At 33.8% G+C, this 15,534-nt stretch overlaps 2 protein-coding genes across 3 annotated transcripts; one reads left to right on the plus strand and one right to left on the minus strand.

Annotated features, from left to right (window-relative positions):
- The first annotated feature begins 822 nt into the window (after positions 1–822).
- Positions 823–3,799, plus strand: LOC21393459. 2 transcript variants are annotated; one of them, XM_024167464.1, is made up of 3 exons: positions 823–1,055; positions 2,571–3,059; positions 3,143–3,799. In XM_024167464.1, exons 1-3 carry the CDS (start codon positions 880–882, stop codon positions 3,159–3,161), a joined length of 684 nt encoding a protein of 227 aa, XP_024023232.1. In that variant the 5' UTR covers positions 823–879; the 3' UTR covers positions 3,162–3,799. The 2 variants fall into 2 exon arrangements, with proteins under 2 accessions (XP_024023232.1, XP_010099215.2); XM_010100913.2 differs by having other exon boundaries at positions 2,571–3,799.
- A 4,461-nt stretch (positions 3,800–8,260) lies between these two features.
- LOC21393460 lies at positions 8,261–10,871 on the minus strand. Its single transcript, XM_010100914.2, has 3 exons — positions 10,750–10,871; positions 8,953–9,060; positions 8,261–8,783 (listed from the first exon to the last, which is right to left on the minus strand). The coding sequence occupies exons 1-3, from the start codon at positions 10,810–10,812 to the stop codon at positions 8,562–8,564; spliced, it is 393 nt and encodes a 130-aa protein (XP_010099216.1). The 5' UTR covers positions 10,813–10,871; the 3' UTR covers positions 8,261–8,561.
- Positions 10,872–15,534: the final 4,663 nt, after the last annotated feature.

Consider the following 15,534-nt stretch of genomic DNA (forward strand, 5'->3'; position numbering starts at 1 on the left):
AAGGGTTGGTGGCATGTATATTCAAAACTCAAATTATGATTCGTATTTTTTTTCACAAAAAAATTAAATGAAAAAATTATCATTCATAGTTCTCTCATAAAAAATTTAAATATGAATGAAAATTATAATACAAATAGCCTTCCCAAAGGGTTCTTAATATTTTTGAAATATACTTTTAAACACAGTCTTTTAAGTAAATTATACAAAACAATATAATATGTATTATTACAATTTCATATTAAATATATGATGTATAATTATTAATCATTGTAGTATTTTTCAAACAATATAATACAGAGTGTTCTACTAAACACCTTAATATTATATTAAAATACAAAAAATTATTTTTGCAATTTTTTATTATATTTTAAGCAATGATTTGGTATAACAAAAAGTATATACACACTTATTTAAATGCTCATATTTTTATTTTTCATTTAGAAGAATTTGCATTGACAGTTATTAAACTCTTCTCTAGGTGATACTTTAATTTCTATTCTTTTGATTTTAATAAAATTAAGCATTTATAGAAATTAATTGTTAATACTGTAATAAAAAAATTAAATTTAAATTTATATTCATTTATATAATTTAAATCATAATTTAAATTGTGTATATAAAATAAAAATATTATTAAAAAAAATTAAATTTAAATTTATATAAAAAAAATACCATATTAATATAACTTGAGTCATCAATCAACAAAGAAGAGCTTAAGAATAGTTTAACAAAAATAAAAGAAAAAATAGAGATCAAAGTGTCAACTATTAGAGACCATTGTGTAAATTACTCTTTTCTTTTTCATTTTCTTTCCTTCCCCTTTCTGGAATCTTTCTTTCACTTTCGCATATATTTATTATTACTGAGAAGCAAAAGTAAATGGGGTTCGGTGGTGAAAACATGGCATCCTTCTCTCTCTCCGGCTCTTCCGTCCGATTCCCACCACCATCTTCACCATTGTCTTCATCCCAAGCGATTCCTCGGTTTGGTCGTCCCAATAGAAATGTTACCAAAATCTCCAGCCAACGCCTTTCTCCAACTTCTCTTGGTTTAAGGTAAACTCCTTTTATCTTTTTCATTCTTTTTTTTTTTTTTGTTCTTTCTTATTTTCATGCCCATTAGTGATTTATTGTGTTATAAGAAGATTAATTAAGCATTCCAAAGTGGGTTTCACTTCAGTTCATTAGTTGAACTCAGATATTCCAATTAAGCATATAATGAGTTTTCCGGGTCTCAGATTTTCATGCCCATTAGTGAGTTTTCATGTTCTAAGTGATCTAATTCAGTATTTCCGAAGTGATTTTCACTCAAGTTCACTGATTGAACTCATATTAGTCTAATTTAAGAATTCTGGGGCTTCTGGATCTGTCACTGATAAGAACTCGAAGGAGGAGGAAAAAGGTTTAATTTTGTACGGTTTTCTAATAATGGGTAGCTTTAAAGGAGATAAATATAATATCAATTTCATTTGCATTTGAAGGACATTTTGAACTAGCTGAAACTAATGTAGCGAAAGGTCAAGGGTAAGGATTAATGGATCTTTTTCTCAAAATTGGGTTCTTCTGTGGTGGCATTCTGCAATGGTGATCTTTAGAGCAACTCCAACAATGCAGTAAAAGTAAAATCACATCCATCCAACTTTTTACTTTAGTCTTTTAGGCTGCATTTTCCACTAGCTATAAGCAAGAAGTGGCTTGCTCTTTATTCTTTTTATTATTTTATTCTTAGTTTTGACATAAAGTAAAAGTTAAAAAAAAAAAATTATTTATATTTTAAACTCAAAAAAAATATTAAAATAATCTATGTTTAGCTAAAATAGAGGATATGGTTGGAGTGACTCACTTAAAATTTACTAACTAAAATAGCTTTCTAGCCATTTTAGTTAAACTTTAACTAACATTTAGAGAGCTCTCTTGGAGATGCTCTTATAGGTATATAGAGTTTGTAACTTCACAACAACATCCGTTGCTTGTGGCTAACCAGTAACACAGATTTGGCTAATGGCCAGTTTACGATTGCCTTTAGAGTCCTTATATATGTACTCTGCATATAAATCGATGTGAGTATTTTGTTTGGTAAAGGTGCACAAAAGTGCTATAAACTGAAGCTAATGCATTATGCACTTCTACAATAAGATTCTTTTAGCTACTTTCTAGCGACGCTTCTCTTTCTCCTAGGAGTAAAGTTGTGATTTTGAGTAATATGAAAGTGAGCCTAAATCATGTTTCAATTTTGGGTGCTCGAGTAAAAGACCAACCATCTGAAAGTTATCGAGATAAAAATAGCGAGTAGCTGTAGTAGTGCCAAGTGAAGGGCAGTGTAAAGTTCTTGTGTAGTGTAGGTACAAGATTTTCTCAATTTATGGTAGGCCAACCTTGTGATAATGAAAAACATTCTTAGATGTTGGCATATATGATATCAAAGGTGCAAAATTTTCTGTGGCACAACATTCTTGCACACAGAAATTTAGTTAGTAAACTAAGTTTTTAAAATATATATATCAAACCCTCTATTTTAGACTGTTGCACATTTATACCTTCAAATGAACTAATCGACTCCTGAAATCTCAGGTTCTCTTCCCTCATTTTCCCGAGAAAATCCAACCTCCATGAACATGAAAACATGATAGGCCTCACAACCCACTTACATCAAAGGACTTGTCTCCCAGTGTCTTTAACATCAAGACCTCTCTCCAGACCTTTGAAGGAAACCCATCTCTATTTCCCTTATGGGTTCCTTAAATCCTATGCCCCAAGAAGACCAACAAGAGTTCTGACACTTGCTAGCAATGACAACAATAACAATGAGTTGAGGAAAGATCCTAATGAGAGAGGAGAGAACGGCGAGAAACGTGAAGGCTTGGGAGCCAACGGTCGTGATGGTTTGGGGAAGGAAAACGGACGGTCAATATTCAATAGCATAAGGTGGGGCGAGCTGTTGAACCCAGATCCTGATAACATCTTGGCTGTCGGATTGACGGGCCTGTTGACGTGGGCAAGTGTTCAGGTGTTGTGGCAGCTCTTGTTTATCTCGTTGGCCATTCTTCTTGCCGCTATCAAGTACTCTTTCATTGCTGCTCTTCTAATTTTCATTCTCATTACTCTTCTCTGAAGTCTAAACAAGGACGGTTGATTGGGTGCAGAAAAGCATTGTCAATGTAGTTCAGAAATTGTACAAAATGAAAACAAATGTGAAAAACTAAAGGTCTAAATACATCCCATCTACAAAGCAGGTGATTCTTTTGGGCTTTTTGAGTTTGTTTTCAGTTACAAGTATAATGTTTTGAGCTGGATAAAAGGGAAAAAAAGTGAATTTTTTGTTCCTTCACTATTCTGTTGCAAGGAAATCACAGTATATATTGCCGAACAAAGCTAGGTTCCTTTGGATTTTTCTAGCTCAGTGTAAGTCTTTGATGTGGAGAAATCTGTGGGCTTTTGTTCTAATAGGTGAAGTAGTCTTATGATTTCATTACCTTTGGCCGGAAAATGCCAGGATTTTTCAAGATAAGGGAATCGAGTTTGTGGATCTTTTTGAGAAGACGAAGTTCTTCGACACGGATAAAGCCTTTACGGATATTTCTTTTTCTTTGATTGTTTTGAACGTGAAAGATATTATAGGGGTTAACTGCCATGTACTTTTGAGTGACCTTTTTTTTTTATTTCTCTGTTTTTCTGGTTTTTGAGGACTTCATGTCCTCTTTCATTTGTAGTTGGTGCCATTATCATTGGAAGGAAGTTTTCTTTTAAAGAAAAACGTAACATTTGGAGCTCATCTATTAATTCCCAAGTGTAATGTGGCCATTAAAAGACCCTTTTTGGGCCAAAATCTATCGTTATTTGAAAAAATTAGGGATTGAACATAAATTTGCAAGGTGAAGGTATAAATGTGCAACAATCCAAAATAAGGATGATTTTTGGTAACCTTATGCAGGGAAAAAAAAAAAAAAAAAAAAAAAAAAAAAAAAAAAAAAAAAAAAACCTACATTAACGGACATTGAGTTTGGGTAATACTTGTTTCGAACTTCAAAAGTCTTTTCCCTGTCAAATAATAATAAGTGATCATAAATTTGTGAATTTTGATATTTTCTAGGCATTTCTAATAATATCAAGTGTTATTCCTATTTTTGCATTTATAATTAGATGAGTGATCATGAGGAAACACTAATGAATGTAAGATAGTGTCTTCCTAAATGTAAGATTGTATCCTTGTAAATATTTCCTTGAATTATCAGATTTTCTTATTGGTTTCTATATACGTTTGGGCTAGATGTTGAATCATTTTAGATGTCTATATCCTGTGTTGTTTCTTTCTTGTTTTCTATTTTGTCAAGTTCTTCATGTCATGTTCGACTTTTGCTCCCAAAAAATGGTGTTAGAACAATGAGTTTGAGGTGGGGAACTTTAGTGGAGAAAATAATTCCATGCATGAAAAGTAATGGCGCATGCTCCTCTAGGACTAGTGCACATGGGTTTGCTAAAGCTTTGAAGGTTAGAGTTGCTTTGCCAAATTCTTTGACAGACAGATTAGTGGAAATATGAGGTTATGGAGAAAGAACGTGTTACAACTATCTTGTGCTTAGGAGAAAGACTATTTTCAAGAGGTGGAAGAGGAAACAACTGATGGCTTATGTTTGAAGTTTCTTACCAATAAGTTGTATTTGAAGAAGCAATTATACACCCTTCAGAGGCAAGCAGGTCAACCCATTAAAGAACTCCTTGAATCATTTGAACAAGATTGTATTCCGTCTAAAGAAATAAGAATGTTGAAATGGATGAAGAAGATCGAGCTATTATCCTTGATGTGGTCCTTAATCCTCACCATATTATTACAAGTACTTGATTGATATTTGATATCATGATGCATGACCGTGAAACTTCGACTATTGAGAATGTTGTGGTAGCATTGAAGCAGTAGGAGTTTGATGGGATCAGTATTTGCTGATATATACGGAGTCTTGTTCAATGGTAATGGAAAGAATGATACCAAAGTCCAGGGCAAAGAATAAAACAGGAAAAGAAAAGTGTTGGTATTGTCGCAAGAAAAGGCACTTTAACAGAGATTGTCGAAACAATAAACAACAGTTGAATAGAACTCTTATAAGAAGACATGGTGGTGGAATTGTAAAGGTTGGTGATTCCCTGAATATTAAAGGACAGTGAAATCAAATGTGGTTTAGTTTAGTCATAGGTCATGGGTGGACTTGCAGTTCGGGGGATTACATCATGATCACATGCCACAATAAGGATTTCTTCACTGTTTGTCGATCTGTTAATGGGCTAGGGTTTCGATGACAAGGGGAAATATTACGGCCTGTGATGCATTGCATATGGCATGATGAATTGGATGGACCCAAAAAAGTTGAAAATCCAGGTTAACATAATAGTAGAAGTATAGGGTGGTGTCATGAAGACCATTGTAGGATTTCGCATAGGATTTGTGCTTCTTTGAATAATTTCTTTTTTTCATTTTTTTTTTTTTTTTTTGTACTTCCATTTTCCTGTTGTGAAAGTTCAAATTTTGTCAAGCTTTCTTGAATCTTTTATACTTGTGGTAGTAATCTGAATTCTGAATTTTTGAAGTTGTATTATGCTGTGATTATGCTAGTGGGCTTTAGTAAGTCCAAATGTAGATATGCATGTGCTTATCTTAAGGCTTCTAGATTGAAAGGGTGTCTTTTTTCTTTTTTTTTAAGGAAACTAAGGGGTTGTTCTTTTGCATTTTTGAGTTAGGGTGATTTGAGTGATGATTTTGAGTTGAGTTTTAGTTATAACTTGAGTTGAAGTTGTAAGTTGAAGTTGTAATTTGAGTTTGTGATTGGATGTGCACATTTGAGTTATGATTTGAATTGAGAATCTTTCTGAGTTTGTTTGGTTGAGTCAAAACTTAAATTTGTATTTAGATAGTATTTTAATAAAAACTCAATGGTGATGAAAAATTTTAATAGGGTATATGGGTGGGGTTTTATTCGTCTTTTCGTTTTGAATGCATAGAAAAAAAACATCTCAATCGGAATTAAAACGAAAAAGTTATGACATTTTTAAGAATAAAAAAAAATATTGTTCATTAATTTGAGTTCGAGTTTATGAACTCAAGTTGAAAGAAAAATTTAAACTCGAGTTTAAACTCGAGTTCAAACTTAAGTTTAAACTCGAGTTTTACAAAAGAACATAAATTTAAATAAAATTGTAACTCGAGTTCAAACTTTTTCTGAGTTTTGTTCTAAAAGAACAACCCCTAGATTTCTTATCCAAATTCAGATTCTCAAGTTTTGGCATGCTTGAGTGAGAATGAGAAATTTATGTTTTGAGATTTAAGGCTGAATTGAGTTTAGCATCTTTAGCAGGTCATAAAGGGTCCAAGTAAACCCACTTGCTTGACTCCTCTCTGTGTAAACTTTTGCTGTTATGTAAGAATTCTCTTCTTGAAAGTGATTATCTGAAGGGATTTGTTGATTTTGTACTTGTATCTTTGGTGATACGTGTTTTTGCTTGTAGTTGCTGCTAGTCGATAAATGCCAGAATAATAGCTTTACGGTCATTATTCTGCTTTATCGGAAGCTACATTTCATCGCCACTGATGATGCATCACTACACGTTTGTCTATAAAAGAAAACAGTCACATGACAAAATATTAAAAAAAACTAGCGGGGAACTGGATTCCACTCTGTTATGTGGTAGTTTTAGTGAATTCCCAGTATAGTCGGAGAAAATGTACCAAATATAGGTTGTAGAGTCCAGGAAGAAAATCAGCAAAGCTGCATAATGTAGAGCACCCAGAAAAATTTTTGCAGTGATATTTACCTGTAAAAATGAAAAAAATGGATGAAGTTAATTGATGAAAATCTAGTTTACCATTTTGTTTTTTTTTTTTTGGTTGATCATTAGGTCACCTTGCACATTTAGTCTGACTAGACCCTGATGTTTAGGACACTTTATTATCTCACCCTAATAGGAATATAATTTGCCTCTCTTTCTCTGATTATTTTATGGAGAATTGACATTTGTTGCAGAATTCATGAATCTCTATTCCTTCACGGAACCATTGCTGATAATCTATCTTATATCATGAAGTTGTATTACGAATGGTGATGATGATGAAAATGTCATATTTATATCGTGATGAATTTATCTCTTTCAAGGATGTTATTGAAATAATCTTTCCATTTGTCTTTTCCATAGGTATTAATCTATTGAATATGCCAAAATTTTCAATGTGTACTAGTTTGTGCATATTAGTTTCAATTTGTCATTATGACTTGAATTAATTCTTTGATTAGTCATTGACTATCTTATAAATTGCATTCTAGTCTCAAACTTTAAATTTTAAGTTCAATAAGAATAGTCCCTACTCCCTAAACTTTTAGAAATTGGTGCAGTAAGTCCACAAACCTTAACTTTAACAGAAAAGGGCACATGTTATTGTCTCTTTTTTTTTTTTTTTTTTTTTGAAAGTTAAACCTGCCAAAAACTGTGTTGGAAAAGAGTTAATGAAAGTTGAAGATCATATTTATGGATTCAAAATTTTGGAACTAAAGTTTGATTTTTAGAAGGATTAAAGGACCAACCAAAGAATTAAGTTGTGCAATTCTAGTTTCGACTGTGTTCCACATGCTAGTATTTCACATTCGAAAATAAATTTAATCCAACCTTTTTTTTTCTTGGTGATGGTTACTGCCCAATTCATTAAAAAAAAAAAAAAAAAAACAACACAGAATCAAGGGTGAATTGGGATGGCAAACGGGACAAAGAGTTTTTGTCGCATACGCGTCGAACTCGAATCCTTCTGATGGAGATTCCATTGAAGAAAAATCAGATGGAAACACGAGTGATGCTGCTGCTGCTGTTCAAGGTCCTCCTTTTCTTACCATTTTGGCTGGATTCTTGTTATTTTTTCTAGTGATTTGGATCGTTGGATCAATCATAACTTGGTTGATTGGTCTGATTGTTAATTTGGCTTCTACAAAGTAGATTGTATGCACAATACTTTCATGTTAAGTACTGAAAAGCTTGAATTTGATCTTCATTAGTAATGCATCATTTTCCTTGTTCTTTTCCTGACTACACAACCTATTTCACAAGATGGAAAATATAAATATCGTAAAATATAGTATTCAACTTTGCAATTTTTAGATTACCTATCTTTATACTTTTGACACCTTTTGGTTGGCTTAAAATTGTCTCTAATGTTATTCAAAAACAATACTCATCTAATTTTGAGCGAATCTCACACTAATGGTAAAGCTTCGAAAGGAATTGCCAATGTAAAGAGATAATTTTTGTAATTACAAAGAATGAAATGTTAGAACATATTATTTGTATTTCAAATGAACACAGGAAGATCTCATAATTTTCCCCTTCACAATTCAATTTCTTTAATTTTACGGGGGCAGTTAATAAAGACGACGGCAAATAATTTGTGAAGAAGAAAAACAATGAAAAATGACTCCCCGCCCCCACCGCTGCCCCCGGCCCCCTATCGCGCCCAATATTATCAGAACAAGCACATTTGTGTTTAGTTTTGGGAGACAAAGCAAACACTAGTCAGAAGCCTATAACACAACTCTAATCAGAAGCCTTCCCTTGGACTTGGAGTTTGTCATCTTCGATAGATGCCGTAAAATTACGCCGCTCATCGGCAGTAGCAGTGATGACCGGCATCCATACATTGGCAGTACCGCTCAAGAGCGACTGCACCTGTGGATCTGCAGCCACTGCTGAAGATATCATCTCATCTACATCATCCAACTTGGATGATAATTTATCCAACTCCTTGGCTATTTCAAGCTGTTACATAATTATAGTTGGACAGACAAGAAGAAAGAATATGAGATGCTTTGTTTTCACCCCTGGAATGGGAGAATGCCGAAAGAAAGTTCTTACACTGAAAAGCTTCAAAGTGAAATGAGTAAAATTCGAGCACATGAAAAGGGCCGAAACAGGAAACAATAGGTACCTCATCAAGATTCCGTGTTGAATTTGAAGGAACTTTCGTAACCTCTAATCCAAGTGCTTCGATTTTGGAGCGCAATTCGACTTCTTCTTGATTGGTCAATGATTCTACCTGCAAAAATTCGAACTACTGAGTTAAACTCCGTTTTGGGGGACAAAGAGAGAACAAAACAAAAAACCATTTTAGAGATGCATCAAATCAAACAGCTTAGGGCCACTTCAAGCACAACTAGAACGATCTAAAGGGGGACGGCTGTGAATGTCCATTAAAAGGAGCAGACCGATGAGTCGTTTTTCGCGCACAAATAGAATGATCTAAAGGGGGTGTGCAACCAACAGAGATGACGGTATCTCCTTGATGGATGTGCTATCGAGGTTCGGCACATCCGGAAAAGAGGTCAGTCTTAGGACCACTTCTTTCATCCGGAACAAAATGACTTGCAAATGCGAGATTACCGTACAAGCATAATGAGACAGAACAAGTAAACGAGTATTACCATTTCACACTTCAACCGTATAACTTGATCAAGATCCCATCCGAATTACAGAAGTGGAAGATATAAGAAGTTTTCGTCCTTTGTTTTATTTTTGTCTATTTTACAACCCGTTTTGCCAAAAGGTTTGAGAAGTAAAAGAGGAATAAATTGTTTAAGAAAATATTACAAACAGTAATACTAGAGAGACCAACGCTCCAATCGTTCAGATCACAACTTAAATTTTTGTTGCAGTGTTCTTTTGTCTAAAAAAAAAAGTTAAATTTAACTTTTTCTACTACAGCGTTTTTTTCTCGCATAAATTTACTTTTTAACTCAAATTCTCAATTCGAACGAACGAAACGAATAGGGTCCAAATCTTGCTCACCAACTAGCTTCGGTAATTTCAAATTAAGGACTCGTTTAGTTCGCTGATTCGGATTGAGACGTGACTTTATGCGAGTTTTTTACTATAACAAAACTCAAATTCTAAACTTGAATCAGTGAAATAAACCGAGTTTAAATATACACACACTAGTATTATTAACTTGAAAAATTCAAAATAAAGAAAAAAATATATAAAACCATCCGAACGAAAAGAAAATTGTTTACACTATGGGCCTGTTTAGTTCGCTGATTCGAGTTTTTAATTCGAGTTGAGATGTGACTTTATGTAAGAGCTTTTTACTATAGTAAAAAAATTAGATGTGACTGTTTCTAAGAGCTTTTTACTGTAGTAAAACTCAAATTTTAAACTCGAATCAATGAAATAAACAAAGTCTAAAAATTACTGAAGATCATGAAAGGAGTTTTTCGATTCATTGAAGACTCGTCGCAGATGCACAATCAAAATATTACAAACAAAAAAAAAAGGAACACCTTTATTTGCTGATTTATACATTCAGAAACCTGAGACAAGCCATAAAAATCTCTCTTGAGCCTATGAGAATTAACTCTATAAATTTTACCCAATTCAATTGTAGCCCAGAAAATTACTGCTTTCATACTCTTTTCAGCTATAAAAAAAAAATCAAAATCCCAAGTCAAAATTTTTCGGCATTTTTCTGTACACAGTTTTTCTTTTTTTTTTTTTTAGTTTTAATTACTAATTCTTCAAATTCCTCAGAACAAAACACCCCATGTACCGAATTAAAGAGTTTTGGATCAAGCCCAGATCGTTAATGGCCACGCTCTTGTGGATCAACGCAAGGATCGAGAAGAAAACGACAAACGACACCAAACAAAAAACGAATTGAACAACTAAGATATTAAAAAAAAACGTATGAATTGATAAAGGAAATGGATGGTGATATTAATATAATTATTACCTGATGGAGGAGATTTGAAAGGAGCTGAAACAGTTGGGCATCTGCGTTTCCTTCTTCCGCCATTATTTTTTCTTTTTACCACTTTATCTTTTTATTATTTTTGGTGTTTTTGGGGCTTTGGATTTTGGCTTCCCCAGTCTCTGGGTAATGCCGTATGCCTTTTTTCTTTTTTTTTTTTTGGGTTTATTCTTGTTTTCAGACGTGCCCCTCAACTTTAGGTTATTTATGTTTCCCCCTTAATTTTGAAAATTCTCACTTTATCTTGAATAGCATTGAGAATACCAACTCAAATTCTAACTCTTATGTATCAACTGACGTGACATGTACATTGTACTTTTATATTAGTAAATGTTTAAGTCATTATTATGTCAATTAATCAAAGAGATTGCATCTACCAGTAAAAAGATAACAACCTACATGACATATCAGTTGATACACAAAAATTGAGATTTGAGTTGGTGTCCTTAGCATTACTCTTTCTTCTTACAACTTCTGCATTAGTACCACTTAAACTGTTTTATTAGGATTTTTGTCACAAATAAATAAAAAAGATGAAGTTGAGCGAAATTATATGGTCTTTTTTTGTTTGTATTCAACATAAATTGTAACATGAGAGATTGAGGGAGACTAATCCCTTCTTTTTTTAACTATTTTTAAGAGGAATTCTAACATAGTGGGCTAAGAGGGACTATGTCAAACTTTAAGGGACAAGACGAGAGTTTTAAAAGTTGAGTATGCAAAGTATATAGCTGTAAGTTTGGGTTGAGCCAAATGGATCGGCATTTGATCCAACCCGAAATCCAATCATTTTCGCTTAGTTCGACCTGCATAAACCCTGAGTTAGCCTAAATTCCCGGGACAGGTTGTGCCTAGGTTCTAAGTCAAGAAGTATTTTCAAGCTAAGTAATTTTTAATTTTTTTAATTTCACCTTATAAATGTTTGAGCCAACCCGACCTGGTCAGTTAGGCTTTAGAATGAGAATAAGTAGACCTTCTTCTCTTTAAGCTTGGTTCGATTCAGTTAAAAGAGCAGTCAGCCTAACCTTACTCGACATCCCTAAAATCCATCTTCAAATTGTTAGGTTGGGCCGGACTGTCCGAACTTGTAGCTCTAACAAAACAGGAATGATCTTAAAGTTTAAAAATTTGTTTTTGTTTTTGTTTTAAGTATCAAGGGCGCGTTTACCAACCCATAAAGGGATGTAATGAGAATATAATGACATTGAAAAGGAAAGTAAAGTAATAGGGTTAAGGCATAAGGGTCGTTCATTCATTTTCAAGTGTTTACTTGACTATTAGATGGTGTAATAAGAAACAATCTCATTCCCTTTCTTATGCTTACTAAAATTTAAGAATAAGAATGTTATGAATGTAATCACTAAAATGTCCTTTTACACAATTTGATAATTATTGACTATATAGTAATTCATTAGGGTTAGATAAGTAAATTTAGTATTCATTCCATTTTACAAGGAATCAATACTGAAGAGGTGTAAGGATTGACATTTTCTTTTTCCATTCCCTATATTATGTGGTGTAACACTCCTTAACTCTATCTTGGATTCTTATAAAATTTTGTGGTGAGCATTATGATTATTATGTGTTTTATAATTTTCTCATCACAATTAAGGGGATTTAGATGTCTTAAACTCACATGTCACCTGACGGAATTATCGTCCGAAGGTACATTTTTCCCGAAAACATTAATTGGAGCAAAACTTAGTGAATTAAATTCCGGATGAAATTTCTGATATCAAATTCTTAATCAGAGCATTGAAATTAATCAAGAGTAGGGTTTACAAAGATTCTATTTCGGGTCAAATTTGTAATTTTGTCAAAATACGGAATGGAAACATAATTTTTGAAATTATGGGACCCAAAACGCGATTATAAAAATATGTTAGTCAAAACAGAAAAGCTGATGGAGTTTTTAAAAGTTTCTGATTGGTTGTTTGAGAATCACTATACACCATAACCAATAGAAATTTAGTTAGGTTGAAGAATAAAATTAGAAAGAAAAAGAGAAGATGACATATCGATTATTTCCCAAAGCTTAAATATATTCTACTCTCTCACTCCCTCTCTTACTCTTTCTATAGAAAAAAAAAATCGCGTAACTACGTAGAGGAGCTATAGAAAACCCACCAAAAAGCATTCAAAACTCCAATTTTTCCTCAAAAATTTCTCCCAACTCATAGTACTAACATTCCCTTTTGATTTCACTGAGTTAGAGATGATTTTATGTGTTTTAGATTTTAACTACTATCAACGTGTTATTCTTGTTTAAATCTTATGCACGATTGTGCTTATAAGAGTACGTGATTACTTGAGAAGGCTTCGGTTACAGTAAGAAATTGATTAAGATTTATGATATGGTATGCTTATTGTAATGGTATGTTAAGATTATGATGTATGATATGATATGATATGATTATGGTTAAGGTATGTTAAGATTAAGACTTATGATTATGGTAAGTTAAGATTATGATTTATGATATCATATAATGATGATTATGGTATGGAAGAATGTATTCAAACCATATACCGTCATTGTGTCCATCCTTATATGCCCTCAGAATGTCCCGATTTTGTGTCCTTGGTGCTTTGGAGTCAGCGGAGAAAGAAGGCCTGCTAGGATCGCCGCTCATCATATCTCAAGGAATGCCCGTGAAGGATGCAGAGTAACCTGAGACCATGCCCCCCGTGTATTGCTAAACATTCCTTAAGGGGTCGACGGTTTCAACCATGGTGGTCACATCTTCTTCATCGTTGTCATCACCTTCGACCTTGCGGTAGACGCTGTCAGTATCCTCTCGAGGTTTGGAATTTTCCTTAATAAAGGGTCATCTTCAGTTGAAGAAGAACACCCACAAGATTCGTTTGCTGAAGGTGAGTCAGGCCTCACTAAGCATGCAGATGATGACTCCTCTCGATGACTAAGTTTTGTGGGTGCCATAGTTAATTCTAAAAGGGAAAAAGAGTGTTAGAACCCTAAGGGTCAAGAGGGGAGAAGGGACAGTTAGCCAAATAGTCGACACTAAAGTGACTATATATAAACTTATGGCCTGAAAAGCCTATGGTTTGTGAGACGTTGAGCATTAATGTAGAGACAAGCATTCAATGTAGAGACGAGCATTCAAAGGAAAATCCAGAAGTTTAATTAAGGGTTCAAAATCCCTCAAAATCGATTAAAACCCCAAAAAGGTAAGTTAACTATCTTAATGCATGAATCATCACACGGCAACATGGGTATAAACTAGAAGCACAAAATTTCTACATATTCAGCAAACACAGAAGGATAAAGGGGGGAATTTTGAAGAAAAACTTACCAGAAGTTCAGAAATAGAAAATGTCGAACTGAAGACTGGAAGAAGTCTAAAATTTTGGTGAAGAAATACTTAAGAAAGCTTCAAAAATGGGAGAAATTAGAGGTTTTAAAGAGATTTTTGCAGAGTCTCGGCGATTTTTTCAGAGAAGTGATAAAAAGCTTGTTTAGGAATCACTCTTTAAAATGCAATACAGCCTCGACTCTAGACTGTTGGATGAAATAACTATTCATCAAAATGGTGGAGATGAAAAGTCATGATCCAACTGCGAGGGCATAAGCGAGAAACTAAAGAGACGTGATCCAACAGCCTAGATTCATCCATTCAAAATAGAGAAGTGACATTTGGTAGGTTGAATTGATCGATGCGACTGTGGCCGTACTCAAGAAGCATCTTCCGCATCAGAACCATCATTGTCTAGAGAGGTTTAGGACTAGAATCTTTCGCAAGCAAGCAAACTCAGGGGAGGAGAGTCCAGGCGTAAACCCTACATGGTCAAAGCTCGAAGCAATCCATAGGAAAGCCTCGACTTGGGAGGCAAATGTTGTAGGGTAAAATTCCAAACCCTAAATCAGGCATTGAATGGGGCCCACACGTCATAAATAAGTGCATTAAATAATCAAGGACATATCAGCCTTAGTTGTCAAGTCGGATGGCAACTCTCTTTGGAGCAGACCGCTAGTTAAGGGTGTAACATACATAGGAGGTTGATCGCTCTGAGGAGACGCAGAGGACAACATGAGGACGACTACACCAACAATTGTAGACGAAGATGGTTCTGGGAGCGCTTATGAAGTCGAGTCTACACAAGTCGAGAGATATGTGAGATTTGCTCCGGGATTTGCTATTTGTAATTCAAATATACGAAATTTAAGCAAGAAAATTGTTTTGATTGATTGTAATCTCTATCTTTTAGGAAACTATCCTAAAAGATGATAAAATTATCCCCAACTTAAATAGGGAAACCAGTTAGGACGATGGGGAACGATATAAATAAAGGATTGTAGGTCGAGAAATCCCTAAGTCTCATAGAGAGCAATTAAAGTGCAATTCTCTCTGATCAATAAGTGAATTCTCTTCTCCTACAGTGAACGTAACTCTTGAATCAATGGTGAACCATTATAATTCTCGTGTGTTCTTACTATTTGATTGTTTTTAATTGTATTTTAGATCATAAAATTCGCGCAAACTATTTTGAAATTTTTTATATTTCTATTGACAAATTTTTACCGTCAACAAGATAGAAGCACAGTAAACGAGAAAGCAGATCAAAGTGAATGTGCATATGAGGATAAGACTTGTAGTGGTCAAACTTAGATATTATTTTTTAGAGTTGACCTTATAGCTTCAATATGATTTCCACAAAGTTATGTTTTAATTAAAGTCCTTTCAAGCACCTTTTTCTTTTTAAATTTTAGAATTTCCAGGTTTTGATTAAGAATTTTTAAGCTTTTAAAAG

This window comes from Morus notabilis, unplaced genomic scaffold (genome assembly GCF_000414095.1).
Source record: "Morus notabilis unplaced genomic scaffold, ASM41409v2 Scaffold1764, whole genome shotgun sequence".
NCBI lineage: Eukaryota > Viridiplantae > Streptophyta > Magnoliopsida > Rosales > Moraceae > Morus > Morus notabilis.

What these genes read in the sequence shown, in the direction of transcription:
- LOC21393460 (XM_010100914.2), bottom strand. Translation starts at nt 10,812, where the DNA reads ATGGCGGAAGAAGGAAACGCAGATGCCCAACTGTTTCAGCTCCTTTCA. An exon ending in TTTCAAATCTCCTCCATCAG is followed by an intron (nt 9,061 to 10,749) that starts GTAATAATTATA and finishes GAATTTTTGCAG; the next exon opens with GTAGAATCATTGACCAATCA. An exon ending in CAACACGGAATCTTGATGAG is followed by an intron (nt 8,784 to 8,952) that starts GTACCTATTGTT and finishes ATTATGTAACAG; the next exon opens with CTTGAAATAGCCAAGGAGTT.
- LOC21393459 (XM_010100913.2), top strand. Translation starts at nt 880, where the DNA reads ATGGGGTTCGGTGGTGAAAACATGGCATCCTTCTCTCTCTCCGGCTCT. An exon ending in CCAACTTCTCTTGGTTTAAG is followed by an intron (nt 1,056 to 2,570) that starts GTAAACTCCTTT and finishes CTGAAATCTCAG; the next exon opens with GTTCTCTTCCCTCATTTTCC.